Source organism: Daktulosphaira vitifoliae, unplaced genomic scaffold (assembly GCF_025091365.1).
Source record: "Daktulosphaira vitifoliae isolate Bord-2020 unplaced genomic scaffold, ASM2509136v1 Scaffold_4, whole genome shotgun sequence".
Classification (NCBI taxonomy): domain Eukaryota; kingdom Metazoa; phylum Arthropoda; class Insecta; order Hemiptera; family Phylloxeridae; genus Daktulosphaira; species Daktulosphaira vitifoliae.
The window spans coordinates 22,080,401-22,104,368 of NW_026099575.1; the positions used below are offsets into that span (position 1 = coordinate 22,080,401).

The following is a 23,968-nucleotide window of genomic DNA, read 5'->3' on the forward strand; positions in this document are numbered from 1 at the left end:
CTTTAATTTAAGATATATATAAAAGTGTCAGACCTTCCGGAACATTTTCAAAATTTAAGTTAAAAAAATTAATTTTTTGTGAAAAAGTTGTCATTTTAAATCCCCCCTTGTGGGCAGGTTAAGGGTTCAATTTATGAAAAAAATATACCAAATGAAAGGTAATGATATTATGCATCTATATAAAAAAGATTTATATTGATATGTTCATTTTTGAAAAAGTTATGGTACTTTAAAGTAAAAAAAATTGAAAAAATTTCGAAAATTACCGATTTTTAAATTTGTAATTTTTTTGGAGGTTTCCCCCTTTTACGGGGAACGAGGGAAATTTTTTCAATTTTTAAGGGTAATGTCTTCGACTAGATACGATTTGTGATCTTTTGACGTATTCGCATCGAAGCTAAAAAAATTTGGGACTTTATTTTGTCTTCACGGTGAAAATGGCTACTAAATGCTATTATTGTGTGAAAATTCTCTATTTTATTTTTTTCATTTTTAACTTTATAATGCTAAAACTTATTGAAAAGTGTATGGATCAACACAATTTTTTTATGAAAAATAATATTTTTTTATAATCCCTTTTTCATTTGACATACTTTATCTTAATCAGGATATAAATAAGAAAATATCAGATCATGTAGCTTTTGGAATAATACACCAATTTTTTAAAACTAAACACTGTCTAAAGATTTGCATCGAAGAGTTTTTTATGATAATGATTTTAATCACTGTCAGATATCATTATACTTGATCCAACTATGCCACGTCACCACTGTGCCGCGACCCCCCTGTGCTGGGTTTTTTNTTGATCCAACTATGCCACGTCACCACTGTGCTGCGACCCCCCTGTGCTGTGTTTTTTATAGTTTATATTATATTTTTATGAAAAACGTTTGGGGATATCATAACCTCACTCCCTCTACGAAATCGCCCCTGTTTATGCACAGCACATTTTACCTGCACGCTGTCTATCTGTAGTATTGATATACTGCAGGATCATAAAGTAAAGAAAAACAAGCCTAATGTTACGAAAAATGGGATTCCTTTTCCTTAATTTATGTATGTATATATATGTATATATGATGACTAATTTATTAGTGTAAAATAAATAATATAATATACAATTACAATTTACATAATGCATTCTTACTTAATTTATTGAAAGTTTTTAATTTTATCAATAATAATATCATTTTCAACATTTTCGTTAAAATCTTACCATATTCTGTAAATATAGAGTGCTCAGTAAGTAAGGAAACAGGTTTCTATTCTTATTATTTGTAACAATTGATCTGTTTCCTTACTTATTGAACACGTATATCGTTTGCGACTATTCATTGCACAACTAGATATTTAATGACTACCGGAATGTATCAATTTTAACTATAGCAATCTAAAAAAAAATTGCTTGACGGTTACAAATTATTCTTTTGTACAAGAGTATCGTTCTTTGTAAACAATTAAACATTATCGCATACATTTTAGTAAAAACGACAGATCATTTGGGATCAGTAAGTAAGTATTTTTATTGTTTTCATCGTTTATAACCATTGAGTAAAAGAAAAGGTTATTTTTAATTTTAAGGAACAACTTGAAGTACTTATTGAGTTATAAGCAATCTAATACATTAAGAAGGTATAGCGCATTTTCTCAACCTTAAGTTTGTAATTGGGTCATCAATATTTTTGCAAGAAAAAGACTAAAAAATTGCTATTTGAAATTTCAAAAAATTTTCATTGAACTTTTTTATAATTTCAAATAAATAAAAAAAAGGACGGCTGAAAAGACAAGACGTCCATCACGGACTTTCAAAAATCCCAAAAAGTTTCAGAAAATCATAATACATATAATTTGATTTGGTGAGATTATATTATATCCCTATCATATATTATGGCGGGGTGGGTTATTTATATATATTACAGTACAGTAGATATATTATAATAACTATCGATGTATATGCTATTGCCCGTCTTCAACGCCTTGTCCAACTTTCAAAATTCGTAAGATGTGATTTAAAATTAAAAATCTTATAATTCAAAGATTGAGTAATACAAAAGTAAAGTAATTCATTTACATCGTTGTTAAGCGTACAAATGTTTGTGAATAATGTGAAGTGTGTCACGCATAATAGTTAAGCATATGTCTCTTAATTATCTTAAGTTTAAAGAGTGTGATTTAAAAAAATTTCTTAATAAAGGTGATGCTGTTTCGCGTGCCCAAACCAAAGACCGTAAGCTTCCCAATTATTTATTTTATATTTCTCTTGAAGAAACGGAATGGTTGGCTCGTAGATGGATTTTTTCTTCATCTACCTGCTTGTCTTGGTGGTCTGCATTCGTTTTCCAACGGAGCGTTGGGTCCAAAACCATTCCCTTATTTTTTGTTCGGTTAAGGATAATTATGTCGGCCCTTCTGTTTTGATGGCTGTTATCTTTGGTTAAGACCAAGTAATGGACTTCTTCGTACACCTCCAATCTCCTCTTCCTAAACATGTTCGCTAGCTGAGTGTGTATTTTATGGTGTGCTGAATTTCTTAATAGCTCTGATTGCGGACAAGAACCATGGACATGGGAAAGCGTTTCTATTGTGTTATTATCACCACAAGAAGGATTCCTGCAGTGGCGGTTTCCCTGACTCCGTCCTCCTGTTGCGCGATCTGCCATTGAATTCATTGAGATCTTAATACATTTACACCAGTCACTACTTGTAATGCCCGATTTATTTGATACTCAGCTGTTAGCTGGGGTGAATGATTTATACCATTTCACTCCTATTCCTCTCTGTGGCATTTGTGTTCATTTTTAAAATTCTAAAGCTCTAAGTTCTGCTCTTATAGCACACACATTTTTTCCAGTTATTCCACCGAGGGTATCTCTGCAATGTTAAATTTCTGCTTCCATATCCCGGACAGTGTGAAGATGATTGTCATTAATTTTAAGCAAAGATTGTCATATATTGATGTGTTGGAGAGATGCTTCCTAAGTAACTCTTAAAATTCCAAGGCCACGTAGTTTTCGACAAGCGTAGTATACTGGTAGCGGAGTGTCTGCTGGAAATTCTACTTTCTCCCTAACTCCTTGTCTTATAATAAAATCTATCGATTCTAGGAATAGGTGATGTAAAAGATCCAATGGATCTATAATAAATGAATAGTTTCCCCTAATTTTGGATTTTATTTTAAATTTCGAAAAATGAGTTATAAATCTTGTAATTCTTATCATATTTTTAATCTTTATAAAATGTACTACTCACAGAATTGTGAGAAATAATTTTTCACGGGAAATAATTTTAATCAGATTTATTAAATCCGGCAAGTAAACGTCAAAAATTATCTAAAACAGTTATTTTGCATAACCAATAAGCATATTTATCAACCAAAATGTATATTTTGTAAATTTTTTAATTTTAGAATTATATTTATATTGTACTTATTTAATATTTTTTTTAGGTTGTACTACAACCCAAAGAGATCTAAGACCAATATGTCATAAATAAATCTGTTATCATAACTTATAAATTAAATTATATAATTCATAAACCAGTTAGATTTATTTGTCAGATTTGTTTCTATCCTCAAATCGAAAATAAATATTCATTAAAAATGTTTTCTATAATCTGCATATTTTACAATATTATTGATAATAGTCTAATATTGATAACGTTTGTTACCCAAATTGTCTTCTTTGCATTTAGCGGTATATTTCAATGATTTTATGGTGATAATATCGAAGGCGGCATTCTAGTTTTATTTTATATCAGTGGTACGACCTTATATAAAATTATCATTACGTGAGTATGTTATCAATTTCTAAAGGCTGAATTGGTAATGAAATATATCATCACTTAGTTTTAGCAAATGGAGAGTACATAAGTGAAATATTAATTATATATCATGTAATTAATTGCTTCATATTATTTAGACAGTTTTTGACAATTTTTAATTTTCAGATTTAAAATGTTAACAATGTTAAACAGACATTTACTTGGAAAAAGTCTTAATAAAATACAATTGAATAATTCAAGATTACTCATTACTGCTCATACACAGTCTACATTTACTAATAATCAAGTTGAACTAGGAGAAGATAATGTACTCAAAGAAAATCCATATTATGAAATATATAAAGAAAAGTTGCATAGGTTAAAACAAGAAAATCTGACGGCCTATAAAGAAAAAGTTGACAAATTAAAAGCAATGAAAAAACCTTCTGTTAAAGTTACTAATGAAGAAATAGGTATTAAATCTCAAGATTCTAAAACAGACAGTTTTAAATCCATATTCAAAGCAAAGCCAGCTCGTATTGTATCCCAAACTAATTTAGTGAAACAAAAAATGTTAATAGATGTAATGAACATAGAGTTGTTGCAACAGAAAAGTATTACCCAAATTTCAGAGGTAAACAAAATTAGTAATAAATATACATTTAAATAAATTATATTTAATTAAAATAAATACATTTGAAATATGAAAAAAAAATAAAATAGAATAAATAAATAAATTGTATCTTTTATTAAAATATTTTTATATAATTATTGAGGAGTTATGACATTGATAAAATTATTTAATTTAAAATCTTGTTGTTATAATAAATTTTTGTATAAAGAGTGTTTGAAATTTGGTAAGACAATTATTTTCTCAGAAACTATTGAGTTTTAAATGTTTATAAAGTAAAAAAAATTAGTTTTAAAATACTCTACAATAAAATGTAGTTGTCATTTTTTTTCACTCTTTCAGATATAAAAATCTTTTTTTATAATTTTATTAAATAGAAAGCTCTACTTTTAATATATAATATGAAAGAAAAAAAAATTACTAACAACTTTGTTCTTACAATTCTTTTTTTTCCAATAAACTGTCAGTGTTTTACAATTTAAAGATTTAGATGTCAAGTAAAAAGTTTATCATCAATGTATATTTTTAACTGCTGTTTAGTATAAAAGATGTTTTTTAAAATTCATGCATTGTGAAAGAAGAGTTATTTGTAATAACAATAACAATTTTACCAAAAATAACTTAAGCAAGCTATAATAAACAAAATTAAGACATCTAAATCTTTGATCTTAACATTATGGTAGTGAGGTGAAAAATTATACTGCTCATTTAATACCTTTAATTGCACATCAATGAAAATGCTTTTGTATGATATCGTTAAAGAAAACAATATTGATTACTCAATAGTCTTAATGCGAGTATTTTAAACCATTTTTTTTTACTTTATAAAAATTTAAAACTTAATAGTTTCTTTAAGAAATGAGTCTTACTAGTTTTAAATTATTTTATATTTATGGATTCTGAGAATGTCACAATTAATATTTTTAATCTAAATATTTCAAATTGATTTTTTTTCTATATTTAATTGACACATGGAACTATGTATGATGTTTTTTAAGTTTTTAAAAGGCATATAAAGCATGATGCCTACTAAAGTAAATTATAAATTTAATTTATATTTATTTAGTTTAAATTCAATAATATTAAATTTTGCATCATTATGTTTGTTTCTTTAGATTTGGATTCAATATCACAAAGAAAAAAAAGATACACCTGTTCTTTCAGCTGTCATACCATATAAAAATTATAAAGCATTTTATGTTAAATCTTTAGAATATCCAATGGTAAGTATAAACTAAATGAAGAATTAACTCTATCTGTGTGAAATGTGTCAATTTTAGTCTATATAGCCTTTCAATAACACATATTATTAGTCATTTCAAAAAATTAGTGGAAATTAATATTTCAAAATAATAGTTTCATCGAATAAAATAAATATAAAATAAATTCTTATTATTACTATTAATTTTAAATACCTAACTTATTATTAGTGTTCAAGTATTATTATTAAACAACATATTGTAAAATGTGCTTTAGTTCAATATAGATTTTATTTGTTTTTATAATATCAAGATAAAATTAGACTTCTAAATATACTTAATTCACTAAGTGCTCGTGCTAAAGAACTTATCAACTCATCAAAATTTTTTGTAAGAAATAGGATAAAAAATGGCTATTTTGACATTTTGCATAATTTTTTATTTCTAACTTACATTTAATATGATAGAAACACATATAAAGACTAGAACTTTTTAATCTAAAATAAAATCTGCTAAATATTCTAAGAGAAAAAATGTATTTACAATTACCCCATTTTAATTGTTGATATTATTAAACAACACACTGGGTACAGTAATATTATTTAAGATAACAGTTTAATGTATTTTTACTTATGTTAGTATAGTACAAGGTCAAAGGGACACATTCCTTTTACGATTATGTTGTTTTACTCAATGCAGCCTATTGTATACATGTTTACAGTTTAGTCGTAGTTTCACCGTCTATCGAGTAAAGTGACCCGTTGCCGTTGTACATCTCTTATATTATATGTTTTGACATTTTATATTAAATACTATTATATTACGAATAATTTCTAAATCTTTTAATTACATAACCTATTCCATTCAACAGGTTATGGGCCCAGTACCCAGTACTTAATATTTAGATTTTTTTATTTGTAATATAATTAATCGTGAAATTTAAAAGTGCGTTCGCGTAGTAAGTGCGTCGATCGTGTTAAATATTATTGTAATTTTTTATTGTGTGCAGACAGTGTACAGGAAATTCGTTATCATGGAAAACGAATCTATAAAAATTAACAAACTAAACGGCAGTGAAAATTGGGCAAAATGGAAATTTCAAATGACGGTAATATTAAAATCATATGATGTGTTGTTCTCTGTAATAGATGGAAGTTATGAATATCCAATTCAAATTATAAAACATGATACAGAAACAGACACAGAGGCACAATTGCGTTTAGAACAAGTGCAGCAAAAATGGTTAATGACAGATGCTAAGGCTCAACGTTTTATAGTTATGTCAGTAGATGAGCAGTCATTAGATTATATAATGAACTGTGACACAGCAAAAGGTATGTGGAATAAATTACTGAGTGTATATGAACAAAAGTCTGATACATCAATTACATTGATTCAGCAAAAATTTTATAGTTATGTTATGGATAAAAATGATAATATGGCACAACATATATCAAAATTAGAAAACTTGAGTAAACAATTAAAACAGTTAGGTGAACCAATATCCGATTCAATGCTTATAACCAAAATTCTTATGACCTTGCCAGAAAATTATAAATATTTTTATAGTGCATGGGATTCTATATCATCTGAGAACAAAACATTGTTAAACTTGACATCCCGACTTATGGTAGAGGAAACAAGACAAAGTAATGGCCATGAAATCCAGAAAAATAATGGTGAAAATAAAGCATTTGCGGCGAAAAAATTGTTTAGAACGCAAAAACAAAAATATTCAAAATTTGGAAATCAACAAAATAATGATAGAAAACCAGGAATTTGCAATTTTTGTAAGAAACCAGGTCATTGGAAACGTGATTGCTGGATTTTGAAGTAAGAACAAGACATAAAGTATAAAAACGAATCAAATTCTGGTAATGCACTAATAGGCATTAATTCAATGGTAAGCAAAATTAGTGATTTTGATAAATGGTATGTGGACTCCGGTGCAAGTGATCACATGACCAGTAGAAGAGAGTGGTTCAGAACTTATGAGTCGTTCAAGATTCAGTTGCCAGTACGTATTGGTGATGGTAAATATATTATGGCTATTGGTAAAGGTAATATATATGTTCAAGCAAAAATTGGCGAAAAATGGGTTGACAGTTATTTGTCAAATGTTTTACATGTACCTGAACTCAAAGTAAATTTGTTTTCATGTGGAGCGTGCCTTGATAAAGGTATAATAATGATAACAGACAAAAATGTTTGTACATTTAAAAGAGGAAATAGTACAGTTGCTGTTGGAATTCGTGAGAATAAATTGTTTTCGATGATTTTTAAAACAAGGATTTCGCAAGAGATAGATCAAGTGAATATTGCTGAAAAAATTCTTACATTACAACAGTGGCATGAAAAACTAGGTCATCAGAATGTTCAATATGTTAGAAATTACCTAAGGCATATGGGTATTCAATTCACAGATATGGAAAACAAATTTTTCTGTGAAGCTTGCATTTATGGTAAACAACACAGAGAACCATTTACACTGAGCAGTACCAAAACAACAAAACCAGGTCAGATAATTCACAGTGATGTTTGTGGACCCATGGAAGAAAATTCTCTTGGTGGTAAAAGATACTTTGTTATATTCAAAGATGATTACTCTAAGTATACATATATATATTTTATGAAACAAAAATCAGAAGTAAAAGAGAAGTTTGAATTATTCTTAAATACAGTGAAAAATCAGTTAAATATATCAGTTCTTACTTTACGAAGTGATTGTGGCTTGGAATATAAGAATGATGAAGTCAAAGCTATTTTGAATAAATTTGGTATAAAACATGAAACCAGTGTACCATATACACCACAGCAAAATGGTAAAGCAGAACGAACAATGCGTACAATAGTAGAAGCAGCTAGAACTATGTTATACAGTAAAAATTTGTCAAAAAATCTTTGGGCTGAAGCGGTAAATACAGCTGTATATGTATTGAATCGTACGTTAAATTCAGGTAACAAAGAAAAAACGCCCTATGAATTATGGTATAATAAAAGTCCCAATATAAGCAATTTTAAAGTATTTGGTAGTGAAGTTTATGTTCATATACCAAAAGAAAAACGTAGAAAATGGGATCAAAAAGGGAGAAAAGGAATATTTGTTGGGTATTCAGAAGAAACTAAAGGATACCGCATATGCTTTGATGGAAAAGAAGTTTCATTAAGCAGAGATGTTATATTCAAAGAATCTATGGAAATAGAAATCAAAATTAGAAAAGAAGATGAAGAAATAAATTCAGAAATGGTGGATGAAAGTGAAGAAAATAACATTAATGATGAGAATAATGTTGAAAGAAAACAAAATATGGATGAACTTGATCAATCAGCAGATCAGACTCATGAGCAATTAAAAATGAGACTTAGAGATAGACAAAATATAGAAAAACCAGTAAGGTATAGAACAGAAACATTTTATTCAATGTGTGATAATCCAGTTACATATGAAGAAGCTATGACACAAGAAAATTCAGAAGATTGGAAAGAAGCAATGGATGAAGAAATGTTGTCATTAAAAAAGAATGAAACCTGGAAATTAGTAAATATACCAACAAATAAAAAAGTACTTAACAATGGCTGGGTATATCGAACCAAACTCAAGAAAAATGGAGAAGTTGATAGATTTAAAGCCAGACTAGTTATAAAAGGCTATGCACAAGTGCATGGAATTGATTTTCAAGAAACTTTTAGTCCAGTTGTAAAGTATGACTCTATACGAGTACTGCTAGCAATAGCAGCAGCCAGAAAATTAAAACTCAGACAATTTGATATTAAAACAGCCTTTTTATATGGTGATCTTGAAGAAGAGATTTACATGAACCAGCCAAAAGGTTATGAAGATGGAACTAAACAAGTTTGCAAACTTCAACGAAGCTTGTATGGATTAAAACAAGCACCCAGGTGCTGGAATACAAAATTTAAAAATTTGTTGTTAAAATTTGATCTAAAAGAAACAAAGGCAGATCCCTGTGTATTTGTAAGTAATAAAAATGAACAATTAATGATTGTAGCTATTTTTGTAGATGATGGGATTATAGCAGCAACAAATGATGAGCAGGTGGACATGATGGTGAAGTACCTGATGAGCAACTTTGAGACAAAATCAGGTGAACTTAATCATTTTCTGGGTATTGAAATTGATCAGAGATCAGATGGTTCAATATTTATACATCAGTCATTATACTGTCAACGCGTTTTGGAGAGATTCAATATGGCTGAATCCAACGCCCTATGCATTCCTGCAGATCCACAACACTCATTAGATGCAAATTTATCTGAATCATTACAAGCAGGGGAAGTTCCATACAGAGAAGCAGTAGGAAGTTTGTTATATCTAAGTCAGATCACAAGGCCTGATATAACATTTGCTGTAAATCTTGTCAGTCGCTATTTAGAAAAGCCTCTTATAATACATTGGAATGCGGTGAAACGTATTTTAAAATATTTAAAAGGAACCTATAACTATGGTTTATTTTTTCATTCTAGGGTGAAACTTAAGTTACATGGTTATAGTGATGCAGACTATGCTGGTGATACAACAACAAGGCGATCAACATCAGGATACATTTTCATGATGACTAATGGAATAATAGCATGGTGTTCACAAAGGCAAAAATCAGTAGCACTCTCAACTACTGAGGCTGAATACATGGCACTGAGTCAAGCAGTCCAGGAATTAACTTGGTTGACGCTACTAACAAGTGATCTTCTGGAAACACAGGGAGAGACACCTGTTTTGTACGCGGACAATCAAAGTGCCATAAAATTGGTGAAGAATCCAGAATTCCATAAACGAACTAAACATATAGATGTTCGTTATCATTATATTCGTGAGAAGTTCAATGAAGGGATGTTTTCACTGGAGTATGTGACCAGCAAAGAGCAGTTAGCTGACATCTTGACCAAGCCAACACCACGAACAAGATTTCAAGAACTCAGAGAAATGTTAGGAATTAGATATATAGATTTATAATTTTTTAATTAACTATGTACGGGTGTATTGTTTAAGGGGAAGTGTTGATATTATTAAACAACACACTGGGTACAGTAATATTATTTAAGATAACAGTTTAATGTATTTTTACTTATGTTAGTATAGTACAAGGTCAAAGGGACACATTCCTTTTACGATTATGTTGTTTTACTCAATGCAGCCTATTGTATACATGTTTACAGTTTAGTCGTAGTTTCACCGTCTATCGAGTAAAGTGACCCGTTGCCGTTGTACATCTCTTATATTATATGTTTTGACATTTTATATTAAATACTATTATATTACGAATAACTTCTAAATCTTTTAATTACATAACCTATTCCATTCAACATTAATAATAATTATTAAAAAAAAAGTTTTAACAAAATGATTATTAAATCAAAAGTTATTGGATTTGTTATACCGTTGTCATTCAAACTGTATATGTTTGTAGATATGTTTGAAATGTATTGATATCTATTGATAATAAATAGTACTAGATTTTCCAGGGGGTGCATTGCACTAAGACTTTAAGAATTCATGTTTTTTTGTAGATCTTTTTGTGTATTCAAAAAATGATATACGAGTTATGTATAAATTGTAAGCTGTATCGTACGTCAGTAGTGCCCAACGTAGACACAAAAGTTTAACACAAATTTATTAATGTCAGCCCCAATCTCTCTAATTAGTGGACTACTAAAGGGGTAGAGTTTAGACCCGTCAGCACAGTCTAGCTCAAAAGTAGTAAACTGAAGGGTGGCTCCTTGTCAGCCACCAGCACTTGTTTTTTAGAACATAATTTCAATTTTTAGTTTGTGTCTTAAAAATAAATTGAGCTACATCTAAAATGTAAGCCAATAATATTATTTTGTAAAATGCTTAAAATGTTTTTGTTTTCTTAAACAATTTTTAAGATTATATATTTGATACCTTTCTAACAGACATCATATGTTTAAGTATAAGTTTCTGATCAGCGTATGCTTTATATTAAAAAATAAAATGTTAGTTTAAAAATATGTTAGTACATATGAGATATATTAGCATAGAGATGTATATTATTTGATCAAATTCTTAGATTTCATTTATTAATATAAAATTATTGAAAACAAAATTATTTTAGTTTGTGCTACCTTTACCAAGAACAAATCAAGGATATGAATTTATGCTTGTACAATTTCAACATTATGATAGTGAAGTTAAAAATTGTACTGCTCATTTAACACCTTTAATTGCATATCAGAAATACAATGAAAATGCTCCTGAATGTATGTCTATTGAATATTTTTCTGATCTTGTCAATGAAAATAATATTGATAACTCAATAGTCTTAATGCGATCATTTTATGATGATAAATTATTGGTATGTATAATAGTTTTTATGTAATATATACTACTCTTATTTAGTGACCACTAACAAAAATAAAAGTTATTTCCCTAAATTCTTTCTGTACAGTTTTAATAAACGCATTTTAATTAGAACATATATTATATATTGTTTTTTTATACTGATCAAATAAAATTTTTATAAAAATTAAATTTTCTTCTATTTTTAATTAATGATGTGTGAATTTTTTTTCCTAAATTTAAGCAGCCAATATAACTTTCTAGCCTAAGAAAGAACTAGTTTAAAGTTTATACTTTGTAAACTCATTCAAAGTAAACAAAAATTAATTACTATAATTAAAGTATTTTTATGAGTAAAAAATATTCACAATATATTCTTAAAATACTAACCACGAATGATTTTAATAAAAATTTGTGTGGTGTGCCACCCTCACACCTCCCTATGATAGTATAATTTATGTTTTTTTGGCAATCAAATTCAACAATATAAGATTGAAATGCAATGTTTGTGAAAAAATTTCTAATCTAATTTAGCTGAATCTAAAATAACCAAAAAATTTTCAAACATTTTACATTTTTTTTTTGCTCATATTTTTTTTTTTATATTATGTTGAAATATACATATTTAGGTAGGTGTGGACTTCTTGTCCAAAATTTTTTTCAAATTAAACTAAATTTGGTAATAGTTTGTAAGGAGGGTTAAATTTTCTTTCTTCAGAATAAAATCCTTATTACATAACTATATGTACACTGGAAAATATTATTTTTACCTTAATTAATTTATCTTAATATTAATTTTTTTAACAGTCTTCAATGGAAGCTACTTGCCTAGTCAATCAATTAAGAATCTTCTATGAAGAGAACAATTTCAAACATGAAACATTATTGAAGTTATTCAACAAAGGACATTCAGAGTTCCACTATTCAGATGTTATAGCTTGTGTAGAAACACTTTCAATTTAAATTATATTATAATTAATTATTTTTCATAAAAATCTTAAGCTATTTATTTAAAATAATCAAGTATCCTATATTAATATCTCATTAGTAATTGTGTTCTATTATAAATTAATTTTATTACTTCTGTTATATACAAGACTATGAATTATGTGCAACCATGACTATGTATGTTATGACATGTGATTTAGTAACAAGTAGGATAAATAGGTCATATTTCTTTGTGGCAAAAATCATTACCTTCATAATAAAGATATAATTTGTTTTTCGTTGGAAGGGGAAGTGAGAAAAACTTTCTTGTTTTTTCTTGCATGACAAAACACTAGTTATGCCACTGGAACACTTTATAAACATTAGTTAAACATTTGGTAACATTTTTATTTTTTTGTTATCCAAGATAAAGTTATGGAATTTTTTCTTTTGTTTTGTATTAATTATAACGTAATCGTAATCTTTTCACAAGTTAAAATTTAAAGAAAAAAATGGTAATGAGAATTTTTTACCTACTATTCAGTATGTTTTTAAATATTTTATGACTATCATTTTTAATAAACAATAATTTATTTTGACCCAAAGTTTTTTTAACCTGAAATTTTTCAAAAAAATTCTTTTGGAATTATTAATATTTTTGTAATAGGGGTTCTTAAAGTAAAACGTTTTAAATTATTTATGTTAGATAATATATAAATATTCCACTCTGCAGAAATTCTAGTGAGTTTGATTTGGGAGACAATGGTCTCTCTTTCCCGTAAATCTGCCATTAATTGTTAAATTAATTCAATGCTTTCTCTATTATTCATTGATAATACAAGTAAAATATTTAGTTATGTTTTTAATGAAACAAAAATAAGAAGAAAGTCCATTAATGATGTATATTTACAATTTTATTATAACAAGTATAAGACAATATTGATTATATATATTTTAAATAAAGTGTTCTATCGAAAACTTAAATTCTATGTAAAAGATATACAAAGGAGTAACTAAAATAAATGAGTATCAAAAATTATAGAAGAAAAATTAAAATAGTTTTGATAAATAATTAAATAATATATTGTGTTTTGTAACATTGATAAAATACAAAATTAAAAAAAAAATCATAACAATATAATATTGAACAAAATAATATTACTATAAAGTTTGTAGAACCTATCAATAACTAACAATCAATATTTAAAAATGAAATATCACCAACAATGACTCAAAACAGAATGCATTGTTTTTACGAGAGAAAAAAATTAACGTTTTATAAATACAAATTATGAAATCGCATAAAAGATATCATTTAATAAAATTATAAAACAAAATAGTGAAATTTATATAAACGTATTGAGCGTTTATGATTCATTTTAAAATTATTTTATTAAAAAAAATAAAATCATAGGAAACTAGTGGATACAAATGATTTAGCAATAAAAAGTTTATTTTTGTGACTTGTAAGCACTAATATATTAGTAATATTTTGTAAATAGAAATAAATGTATGCATGTATTTTTCATATAAAATTATAATACATTGTTTCAGTATATAACATATTTTGTTATAACATTACCATAATTACTATTAGTTCAAATTTAATGTCAGTATCATCATTAAAAATCAAGCAAATGAAACCTAAATTAAAAACTCTAAAATTTTTCTTAAAAGAATTTTGGAATAGCATAAACATGTAAATATATAATATATATATATATATTATTTAAAGGTAAAATTCCAAAAGTATAGTATTAACAAATGGTATAAAAAGTTAAAACATTTAGATCATGAATTATTATACATATCCTATTTACTGATTTTAGTTTAATCGGCAGAATGAACTTGTTTCATACAATATACCTTAAGTCTACCTCATTTTGAGGTATTTAATAAATGCATACGTGTGTTGTGCAGTTAAATATTTCTAATGGATAATTTCGTATGTTATATTAAAAATGAGTCACAGCAAGTATAATAAAAAAATTAATTAAAGTGTTTTCTATAAGATAATTTAAGTAAAAATTATTTTTAATTTATTTATAAATTATAAAATTGTATGAACACTTTTGAGTCAAGTTGTATACATGTAGTGGATTATTTAAGTAGCTGATAATTGTGGAGCAGGTGTAGTGTGATCACCTCCCAGTGAAAGTGCTTGTACTATTCTTGGATCAGCTTTGCTTCCTTCCCGGAATTCTTCTAAGGTAAGTTTATCGTCATGATTTTTATCCATTTGATCAAAAATTTTGTCCACTCTTTTCTGTGGTGTATTCTCATCTTCAGCTTGAGGCTGTTGACCCTAAAACAAATCCCAATATTTGGATTAGTATAAATTCATTATTATATTTATTTAATATTCGTTATTAATTGCATACAATATAAATATACCAAGATTTCATAAATTGTCTTTAATTCATTCTTTCATTTCTAGCTAAACTTAAGAAATTACTTATAATTAATTATTAATTTCTTTGACATAACAATATTGCGTTGTATAATTCAATTTGGAGACCAATATTGGTTCTGAATTGTATTTAATTAATATAATTAGTTGAATTCTTCAAGAAAAAATATGAAATATATTTACAAGTAACCAGTTTCAAGATGGAACTTTTTAAGTATTAGCATTTTTCAATACATTTGAAGTAATTAAAATATAAATGATTGTGTACTGGAGGCATATAATCAATTTAAATTTAAAAAATGTAGTTGCTAAAATGTTATAACCTAAATACTAATTTTTAATCAGTAGACTTATTCATAATGGTTATCAATCTATACCGATCTATCGCAATGGAATACAAGTCTACTATTTGTTTAAAAATGTTATGTCTGAATATGCAAACTTTTTGTATATAATGTAAAAATTACACTAATTTTTGTAAAATATATTAGACTAAACATTTTTTAGTTAACAAATTTTCTTTAGTTCCATGAGAATCATACAACATAAATAGTCTAGTTTTGTAAGGAATTTATGCCTCTATAATTTTTTTTCAATTACTAGAAGTGGAGAACAAAAAAAAATTCGTGCAATTTTTGAGGGGTTGGGGCGATTTTAAAATTAAAAACGGTAGCACAGTATGGACGTGGNAAGTGGAGAACAAAAAAAAATTCGTGCAATTTTTGAGGGGTTGGGGCGATTTTAAAATTAAAAACGGTAGCACAGTATGGACAAATATAGTTGGACAGTATAGTTGGGACAAATATATATATATCTGACAGTGATTAAAATTACTATCATAAGAAACGCTTCGATGCAAATCTGTAGATAGTGTTTAATTATAAGAAATTGGTGGATTATTTAAAAGCAAAATTCTAACTCAAAAAGAATTAAAGAAAAACTGCAAAAAAATCATTGCCACAGACAGTGATTTTTACTGAATCGGCAAACGTTCGTCGCATTGATTATTTGTTAAAATTGGCAATTTAGGCTGATTCAAATGTTAAAATTAATATTTTCGACTTAAAAATGAATTGAAATAAGTTTATATTCTATGTCAATTAGATTTATATATTATTCATTAAAATCAGTGTACCCCCTTTAAGGTGTTTTAAAATAAATTACAATACAATACCAAGAATTTTAATACAAAAATAGCATAGTTTTGAATATAACCATTATCACTATAACTCGAAATCATAGTGCATAACATTATTTTTATTTTAACATATGTTTGAAGCTTGGAGTATTTTCGAAACATTTTCAAAACTTAGGTTAAATTTTTGTACAGAAGTTGCTATTTTGAATTCCCCCCTGTAGACAGATAAAGCGTCAGATTTTCAAAACATTTTTATCAAATGAAAGAAAAACAAATAAGGTTATAATAAAAAAAAGAATTATTTTAAATTTTTCCAAAGGTTATAAAAGTTTTAAGTATTAAAATATTTCATGTTAAACAGTGATTTTTACAAAAAAAAATGATATTTTTCGTTAAATTCGAGGGCCATTTTCCCATAGAAGAACAGGTGTCGGTACAAAATTTTTTTTTGTACTTATAGTACATAGTATAAGCTTTAATTCGACATATATTTGAAAATAAAAGTATTTTCGGAACATTTTAAAAAGTTAAGTTGAAAAAGTTCTACTTTTTACTTGTATTTTTAAAAATTTAAACCCTCCCTGTATAAAGGTAAATGGTCTGATTTAAAAAAAAATATGTCTAATAAAATAAGTAAGCAAAAATAATTTATGAAAAAAAATTGTATTGATCCATACACTTTTCAAAAAGTTATAGTAATTTAAAGTTGAAAAAATAAAATATAAATCGTTAATTTTAACACCAAAATTGTTTTTTAACTATGGCAACCATTTTTACATAGAAGATAAGTCGTCAAGAAAAGATAAGTTCAAAAAAATTATATCAAATGAAAGGAAAGTATCAATGGTTTCAATTTAAAAAAAAATTATTTTGATTTGTTCATTTATTAAGAATTTATGGTAAGTTTTAGAAAAAAAGTGAAGAAAAATGTCGAAATTTACCGATTTTAAAAATCGTAATTTTTTGGAGAATTTTCACTATTTACGGGGAACGAGGGGAAAATTTTCAATTTTTGAGGGTAATGTCTTCAACTAGATACGATTTGTGATCTTTTGACTTATCGTTGAAAAACTCGGTCCAGTAACATCTGAAAAAAACTAGTGACAGACACAAAAAAAAAATAAACACATCGAAGCTAAAAAAATGTTGTCCTATCTACTATTTTTGACTTTGACGCCACTGTTATGTATACAAATGATAAATGAATATACTTAAATTGAGTAGTATAGCTAAAGTCGTTAACACTTGTAGGTTGAAGCATTTTGTTTTTACTATACGTATCATTAAGTATTTTTACAATTATCTAATTCCCTTATGGACTTTCTAAATTAAAAAAATAAAGTTTTCTTATCGGTTAACTTTAACCTTTGAGACAATTTGTTAAATATAAAAAAAAAACTCTGGTAATATTATACATTTAAACATTAAACATATAACATTTTTCATTAAACTCCAAATTAATCATAAATAGCTGCTCAGATATCAGATGTCACTACAATATACTCGAATATGGCGTAAACATTTATTGGAATGTTTTATTTAGTGTCATTTTTTTAAACAAATAGAATATTATATATGATAATTTTTTTTTTGCAATTTAACAACAACGAGTCAAAAAATATTTTTATTTAATTATGTAAAAAGTAACGTATCTAATTATTCTACTTATTATAATTGAAATTTTTACAATAATGTTGGCATTTATAAAATATTCCAATGAATAATGTAGTCTTAAATAAAATAATGCTTAATTTTATGCTTTTGAATAACCTTTACGAAATTTAATGATGAAAATTACTATTTGTGAACACTTAAATTGAACACTATCATAGGCGTAGATTGAAAAATTTGTCTGTGTGGATTATTTCATTTTATGGAATAATAAACCTGATGGGAAGGTTCTTTACCACTTGTTTTATCTTTCCCTCTTTCTAAAAAATTTAATTAATTTATTAGGGCTGTAAATATTTTTATGGGAGCTAAAACTACTGCCCTTATTTAAAATACGCTAATGAACAAAAGTAAAAATTTAAAAATAAAATAAAATTCTAATTACTATAACAAAATTATTTTTATAAAAATAATTCAACACAATATTTGTCTTTGGCATTTAATTTGTTCAACGAATAATATGTGCGTAAAGTCTAATTTACTGATTCCTGTTATTCAGTCTTGTAAATCATTTGAGTAAAATGTAATTTATTTATTATAAAGTATTTAAACACTAATAAAGTATTTATAATAATTCTGAAAATATTTTTATTTTGGTTATTCGAAATGTATTTAAAATAGTTATACATTTGTATGTGTATTTCAAATATAAATACTTTAGGGACATTATCAAAATATTAATTTTTTTAATGCTAGCGTGTAGTGAGAGTTTTATCTGATGAAATCACAAAACTTGGGTAAAATCTACAAGTTAACATACTAGTACTGATGTATTCATAGATTAAACACACATATGTATTTAATTCATGTTATATTGATGACAGTCTGCTGGATAAAATCTATCATTGGATGCGCAAATTCGTTATAGGGATTAAGAGAATTTTAAACAATATTCAAAAATACTTGTGAGTTGTAACATTTTCCTACTGATGACACTGTGCATGATACGAACAATTACGAAAATCTGACCTTTGTTTTTTACAATTCGTGTGTTGAACTATTTTATGAGATGTTTCTAAAGTATAAGGTATACTGATTTATCGCTTAAATTACCACGGGACGAGTATATAAACTATGTTAAAATTAACTAAAAATATATATTTTTTTTATGTTACTTTTGTACCAGAAATTTAAAATTGAATAAAAATATGACGTTTATACTTTTAAAACTCACTAATTCATCAACTAATGAGTTGATAGAATCCTAATATTTTGTATACAATTGTATATAGATATATATTAACCAAATCTCATTGAGCCTGAGAAAAAGAAAGATCTCTTTAGTTTGTTACAATTGATCTTAGTTTTTGGAAATGGAACACCATAAGTTCAAAACACTATTTGAGCCAATTATTTAAAAAAAGTTGACAAAAATATTTTTAATTGGCTTCTCCCCATAAAGTTGATCAGACAACAACCCTAGATATTAGTGAACTAATATCCATATTATTGTTATAAAAATTATTCGAAATTCTTGAGTCAGTAATATACAGATTTTCTTATAAATAAATTCTATTAATAGGTATTTGTCAACGTTATCGTACACAGTAAACGTTCAATAAAAAACCGTCATATTATTAATAATATATATATATATATGGTTAATCAAGTAAGTCGCACCATTTATGAATAAAATTAAATTTCAAATGTGTAGGGAGAGGTTTACGTGTAGCTATGCCCTCAAAAGATTTGATACTTGTTTTGTTGCTTATAAAAAATTAGGAAGGGAAAATTATGTAAACTCACTGCAAAAAATGTCACCATCTTACGCTAATGATAGTTTTGAAAACTTACTATTCCTTACATTAACTTAACTTAACGAGTTAAGTTAATAAGATTTTTTCAACGCAACTTCATATAATTAACTTGTTATTTAAAAAAAATAATAGATTAACTTTATCTATCAACTCGTTAAATTTTTTCAATTAACTTAATTTTAATAAGTTTAAAAAATAATAAACTTGCCCATCCTTGAATTTTTATTAAAAATGAAAAATTAACCAAAAGCCATCTCCTCATAATTATAATTACCAGTCATAAAACTGTAAATATCAATTTTACATATAGAATATTATTATTACATATAGAATAAATCTGTTGTCGTGAATCATTTATTTAATTGAAAAATAAATTCATCCCTATGACATAAGGAATGGACATAAAAAATACATCACTGTTTAAAAGTTGATAAATTAAGTAAATAAAGAGAATAAAATATTATACTAACACATTTAAGAGATAAAATAATTCTACCTTATACAAACTGTATTGTTTTTTGTTCATATAATCTGACACTAAGTTATTCTTTGTTATGCGATTAATAGTGGAGTTGCTAAAAAAAAAAAAGTAGGTCCCTTATCATAGTTATAACAGAATAATAATTTAATTTACTCGTGTAAGTTGCACAACTTGTTCTTCATATCATGTTAAATATTTACTTAGTATTTGTCCTAGTCCACAAAAGGGATTTTAGATATTATTGATATTTACAAAAATATATCATTAATAGGATATACTAATTTTAAATTTAGAGAAAAAACTTGTATATAATTTGGAAGATTTAAAAATGTATGTATTGAAAAAATAGCATATTTACCCCTCAAAAGTTTACTTTTTTAATTTTTTAATTTTTATTATGTTGGACAATTTTTAATAAAAATGATAACACAGAATTTTAGGTTCGAAAATTTATACCCTGTGTGCCAAAAATGACAACTGTGTGCATTAACACTACTGTAGTTACAGCATGAAGCTTAATTAATGATGATAATTGTCTTCCTTAACTGGAAAAAGTGAATATATGATTTGTGGTTGTAATCTAAATTAAAATGACAGTTGTTTATTTTTATTTTGACTAAAAATGTTTTTTGTGTATATAATATTGAGTATAATACTAGCACAAGAAACGCGTACAGTGTCAAACTGTACGGCATATCGCGCAAATTGGAGAAAAAGTTTAAATTAGATTGGAGTCTCGCTGTTATAATTTAACGGGTTTCGCAAACTATGTAGCGGCATTGAATAAAAAACAAATATTTGAATACTTGGGGTAGGTGGTTCTAACGAAAGCCATGTACTATAGTACATGAAATTACAGATTCTATAATACATACGCAGAAATCACTAGAGAAAATTCTGTAGAATTTGTTTGTTATATGTTTAAAGATAATTTGACCAGAGGTAAATTGAAAAATCGTCGTAGGATAATATAATATTTCGACGCACAATCCAGTAAAAAATAAAAACATAATTTTGTCATTGTCAAAGTTTTTTTCATCAGGACGCTTATATGATGATTTTATTAGTTCTAGTCTAATTACCAGCAAACCAATCTATTCCTGATGTGTTTATCAAATAATAACGAAAAACTCACTTGATTTTTGTGCAATAAATTTTAGTAAATATACTTGTATACTAATAAATATAACTCATTTAGCGTTGTTTAGTACCATGGCCCCTATTTACATGTATTGAAATCGTAATACATATATATGATAGTTGGCACTCTAGGCGACATGTTTTTCCTGATAAATGTCCGCGATTTAATGAAAAATATAATTTAATAACAAGTATTGAACAAAAAAAGGTAAAAAAAAAAATTGAATGTGATGGTTTTTCAGTGATAGTTTTTTATCATTCAATACCCATAAAAATTGAGATCGGCGTCATTTAGATTAAATGGTATTACCATTTATTCGATCCTTATAATATTCATTTGAAGTTACAGTGAATGAGAGTTAAATGAGTATTTCAACTTGTTCAAGCGGAGACAAATAAAATTTTTTTTTGGAAAGTCGATTGAGGTAGGCCAAGTGTGGTTCAAGTCATCATTTAAGGGAAATGAGTTAAACTCACATGTCGCATCGTAATCTTCCTAGAATTCTTGTTGCTAGTTATAGAAATCGGTGTACCAGGTGTCAGCTGTTTGCCCTATAGATGTGTAACCCATCAATTCGTGACGGTCAATTCGATATGATGAAAAAAGCCAATGTCGATGCATAACCATACAACCGTAAACTAAAAATTCGAATGCAACTACAACATACAAAACATCGAACACCATTATAAGTCGGTAAAACGGCAAACAAGCCGAGTAGCATGTGCCACTTAGCTGGTTTGAATGCAACTGATGACTAACGATAAAGTATAGTATTAATACACCAAAAAAAGCGGTGAATGGGTTATTGAACTAGTACTATGTGTGACAGATTCCTTCTAAGATCCTAAAAGACGAGAAAAAGTGACCAGACCAGTTAAACTGCTTATGATTTTACTTCCAATTCTTATACATTTGCTTAAGTAATGTTATTATTAACAACTTTCATTAATTGTAACGTGAGAAATTTAAGGTGATTTCATTGTAAACAATATACAATGGTTTGAATTGAAGCAGTATAAAAAAATTATTTGATTTCCTTTTCTCACTAGTTACTTAAGTAAACGAGTGAGAAAATTTTGATGCGAATTCTCACCAAGTATTATTTTTATTTGAAATTTGAATAATAATAAAATAATTGAATTGGACCAACACAATTACTCATTAATTATAAGTAATGAATTATAATACACTAATTACTAGGGTTCGGCGGGACTTATATCATTTGCTTATTTTTATTATTTGGAATTCAATGAAGCACAATGCTATAGATGTTTATGTCATGTTACGACGTTTGAAATTTGAAAGTGATTTTTAATGAAATTGCATATTTTAGTTTTTATGATTTTTTCTGTGATTTTATAACAAAATTCTTATTTTCCGTGTTGAAAATCTAAGTAAACATTTGATTATTAAGTCGAAATATTCAAAGCATGAAATATGCACTGCCAATAAATAAATAAGACAGGAAATAACTGGCAACGAATAAAATATCAAAATGTTACTTTGTCATTTTTATATTTATATTAGCTGCAATTGTACTGAATCGAACACTACCATTAAATGATAATACGGTATGATTAGTACAAAGTTCAATTACTGTAGATACTGTTATAACTGTAGATTAACCGGTGGTTTTTAGTCAAACGGTGTTTGTTGTACAGTGTTATTTTCATTTAATTATGAATATTATAAATCTAATAGATTCAAAAAAATTATGCATCGAAAGATACGTAAAAAATATATTTGACAAACTCGTATTAGATGGTGCTTTGTAAAATTTAGTTCGATTTAATGTCCTCTTATAATTAAAACAACTTTACAAAAAAAAAAAAACGATTAAAATGTACGCATTCAATATATAACAATATGTAAAAGTAATGAATATAACATAGAAAATACAAACATGTTTAATAAAATGGTTGAAAAAGCGTTAAATAATTTAACAAAATCATCTGAAACATTCAAAATTAGGTCATAACAAAAAAGTCGCATGCTGTCAGAAGAGACAATTAAATGGAGAATAGAGACAGAAGTCAAAAAATAATCCGACTAATCCGAATTTGTTTAAAGAGCTACTGAGCCAAGATGCCTTACTTTAGCATCTTCATATCAGTAAAAAATATAAAATTTCACTAACGATTGTTATTAAGTTTGAAATTCATTGTGATCTTAATTGAATTATTTGTTCACTCCCCAATTGGCGTAATATCACAATGATAATTTTTTTTACTTATATTCCTTCTAAAAATAATATTTTCGGTCGAAAATTTGGTATTTGTACGAATTTAAACGGGTCACGCCCCTTGGGCCTTCTATAATTACTCCCTAGATCTATTATTCTAAATCTATTAAATCTGATATATGTAAACATATTTCAAATATATGTAAGAAACCGTCATATAGGTTTCGATAACTTTTGATAACATTTATAACGTTGAATTATAATATTAATATATATTTACATAGAATACTACCCAACATTTTTGGTTAAATAATGATTTTTTCATAAAAATGTTCAAAAATTGTTTTTATAATGCA

The 23,968-nt window shown here is 26.6% G+C and overlaps 2 protein-coding genes across 4 annotated transcripts in view; one reads left to right on the plus strand and one right to left on the minus strand.

Moving 5' to 3' along the window:
- The first annotated feature begins 3,752 nt into the window (after positions 1-3,752).
- LOC126903648 (ATP synthase mitochondrial F1 complex assembly factor 1) lies at positions 3,753-12,949 on the plus strand. Its single transcript, XM_050681996.1, has 5 exons — positions 3,753-3,891; positions 3,946-4,393; positions 5,506-5,613; positions 11,682-11,921; positions 12,713-12,949. Exons 2-5 carry the CDS (start codon positions 3,953-3,955, stop codon positions 12,866-12,868), a joined length of 945 nt encoding a protein of 314 aa, XP_050537953.1. The 5' UTR covers positions 3,753-3,891; positions 3,946-3,952; the 3' UTR covers positions 12,869-12,949.
- A 1,324-nt stretch (positions 12,950-14,273) lies between these two features.
- The window catches only part of LOC126903653 (frequenin-1), a 73,617-nt gene continuing 63,922 nt past the window's right edge, over positions 14,274-23,968 (minus strand). For 2 of the 3 annotated variants that reach the window (XM_050682005.1, XM_050682006.1), the window contains one exon: positions 14,274-15,137. In XM_050682005.1, the coding sequence (XP_050537962.1) occupies positions 14,937-15,137 (201 nt within the window). In that variant the 3' untranslated portion in view covers positions 14,274-14,936. The remainder of the gene's footprint in view (positions 15,138-23,968) is intronic. The other variant, XM_050682004.1, reaches the window with a different exon arrangement.

Bases quoted from the DNA above. Each gene is read 5' to 3' on its own strand.
- LOC126903648 (XM_050681996.1), top strand. From the start codon at position 3,953: ATGTTAACAATGTTAAACAGACATTTACTTGGAAAAAGTCTTAATAAA. The intron at 4,394-5,505 runs GTAAACAAAATT...TTGTTTCTTTAG, and splicing joins GTATTACCCAAATTTCAGAG to ATTTGGATTCAATATCACAA. The intron at 5,614-11,681 runs GTAAGTATAAAC...AAATTATTTTAG, and splicing joins AATCTTTAGAATATCCAATG to TTTGTGCTACCTTTACCAAG.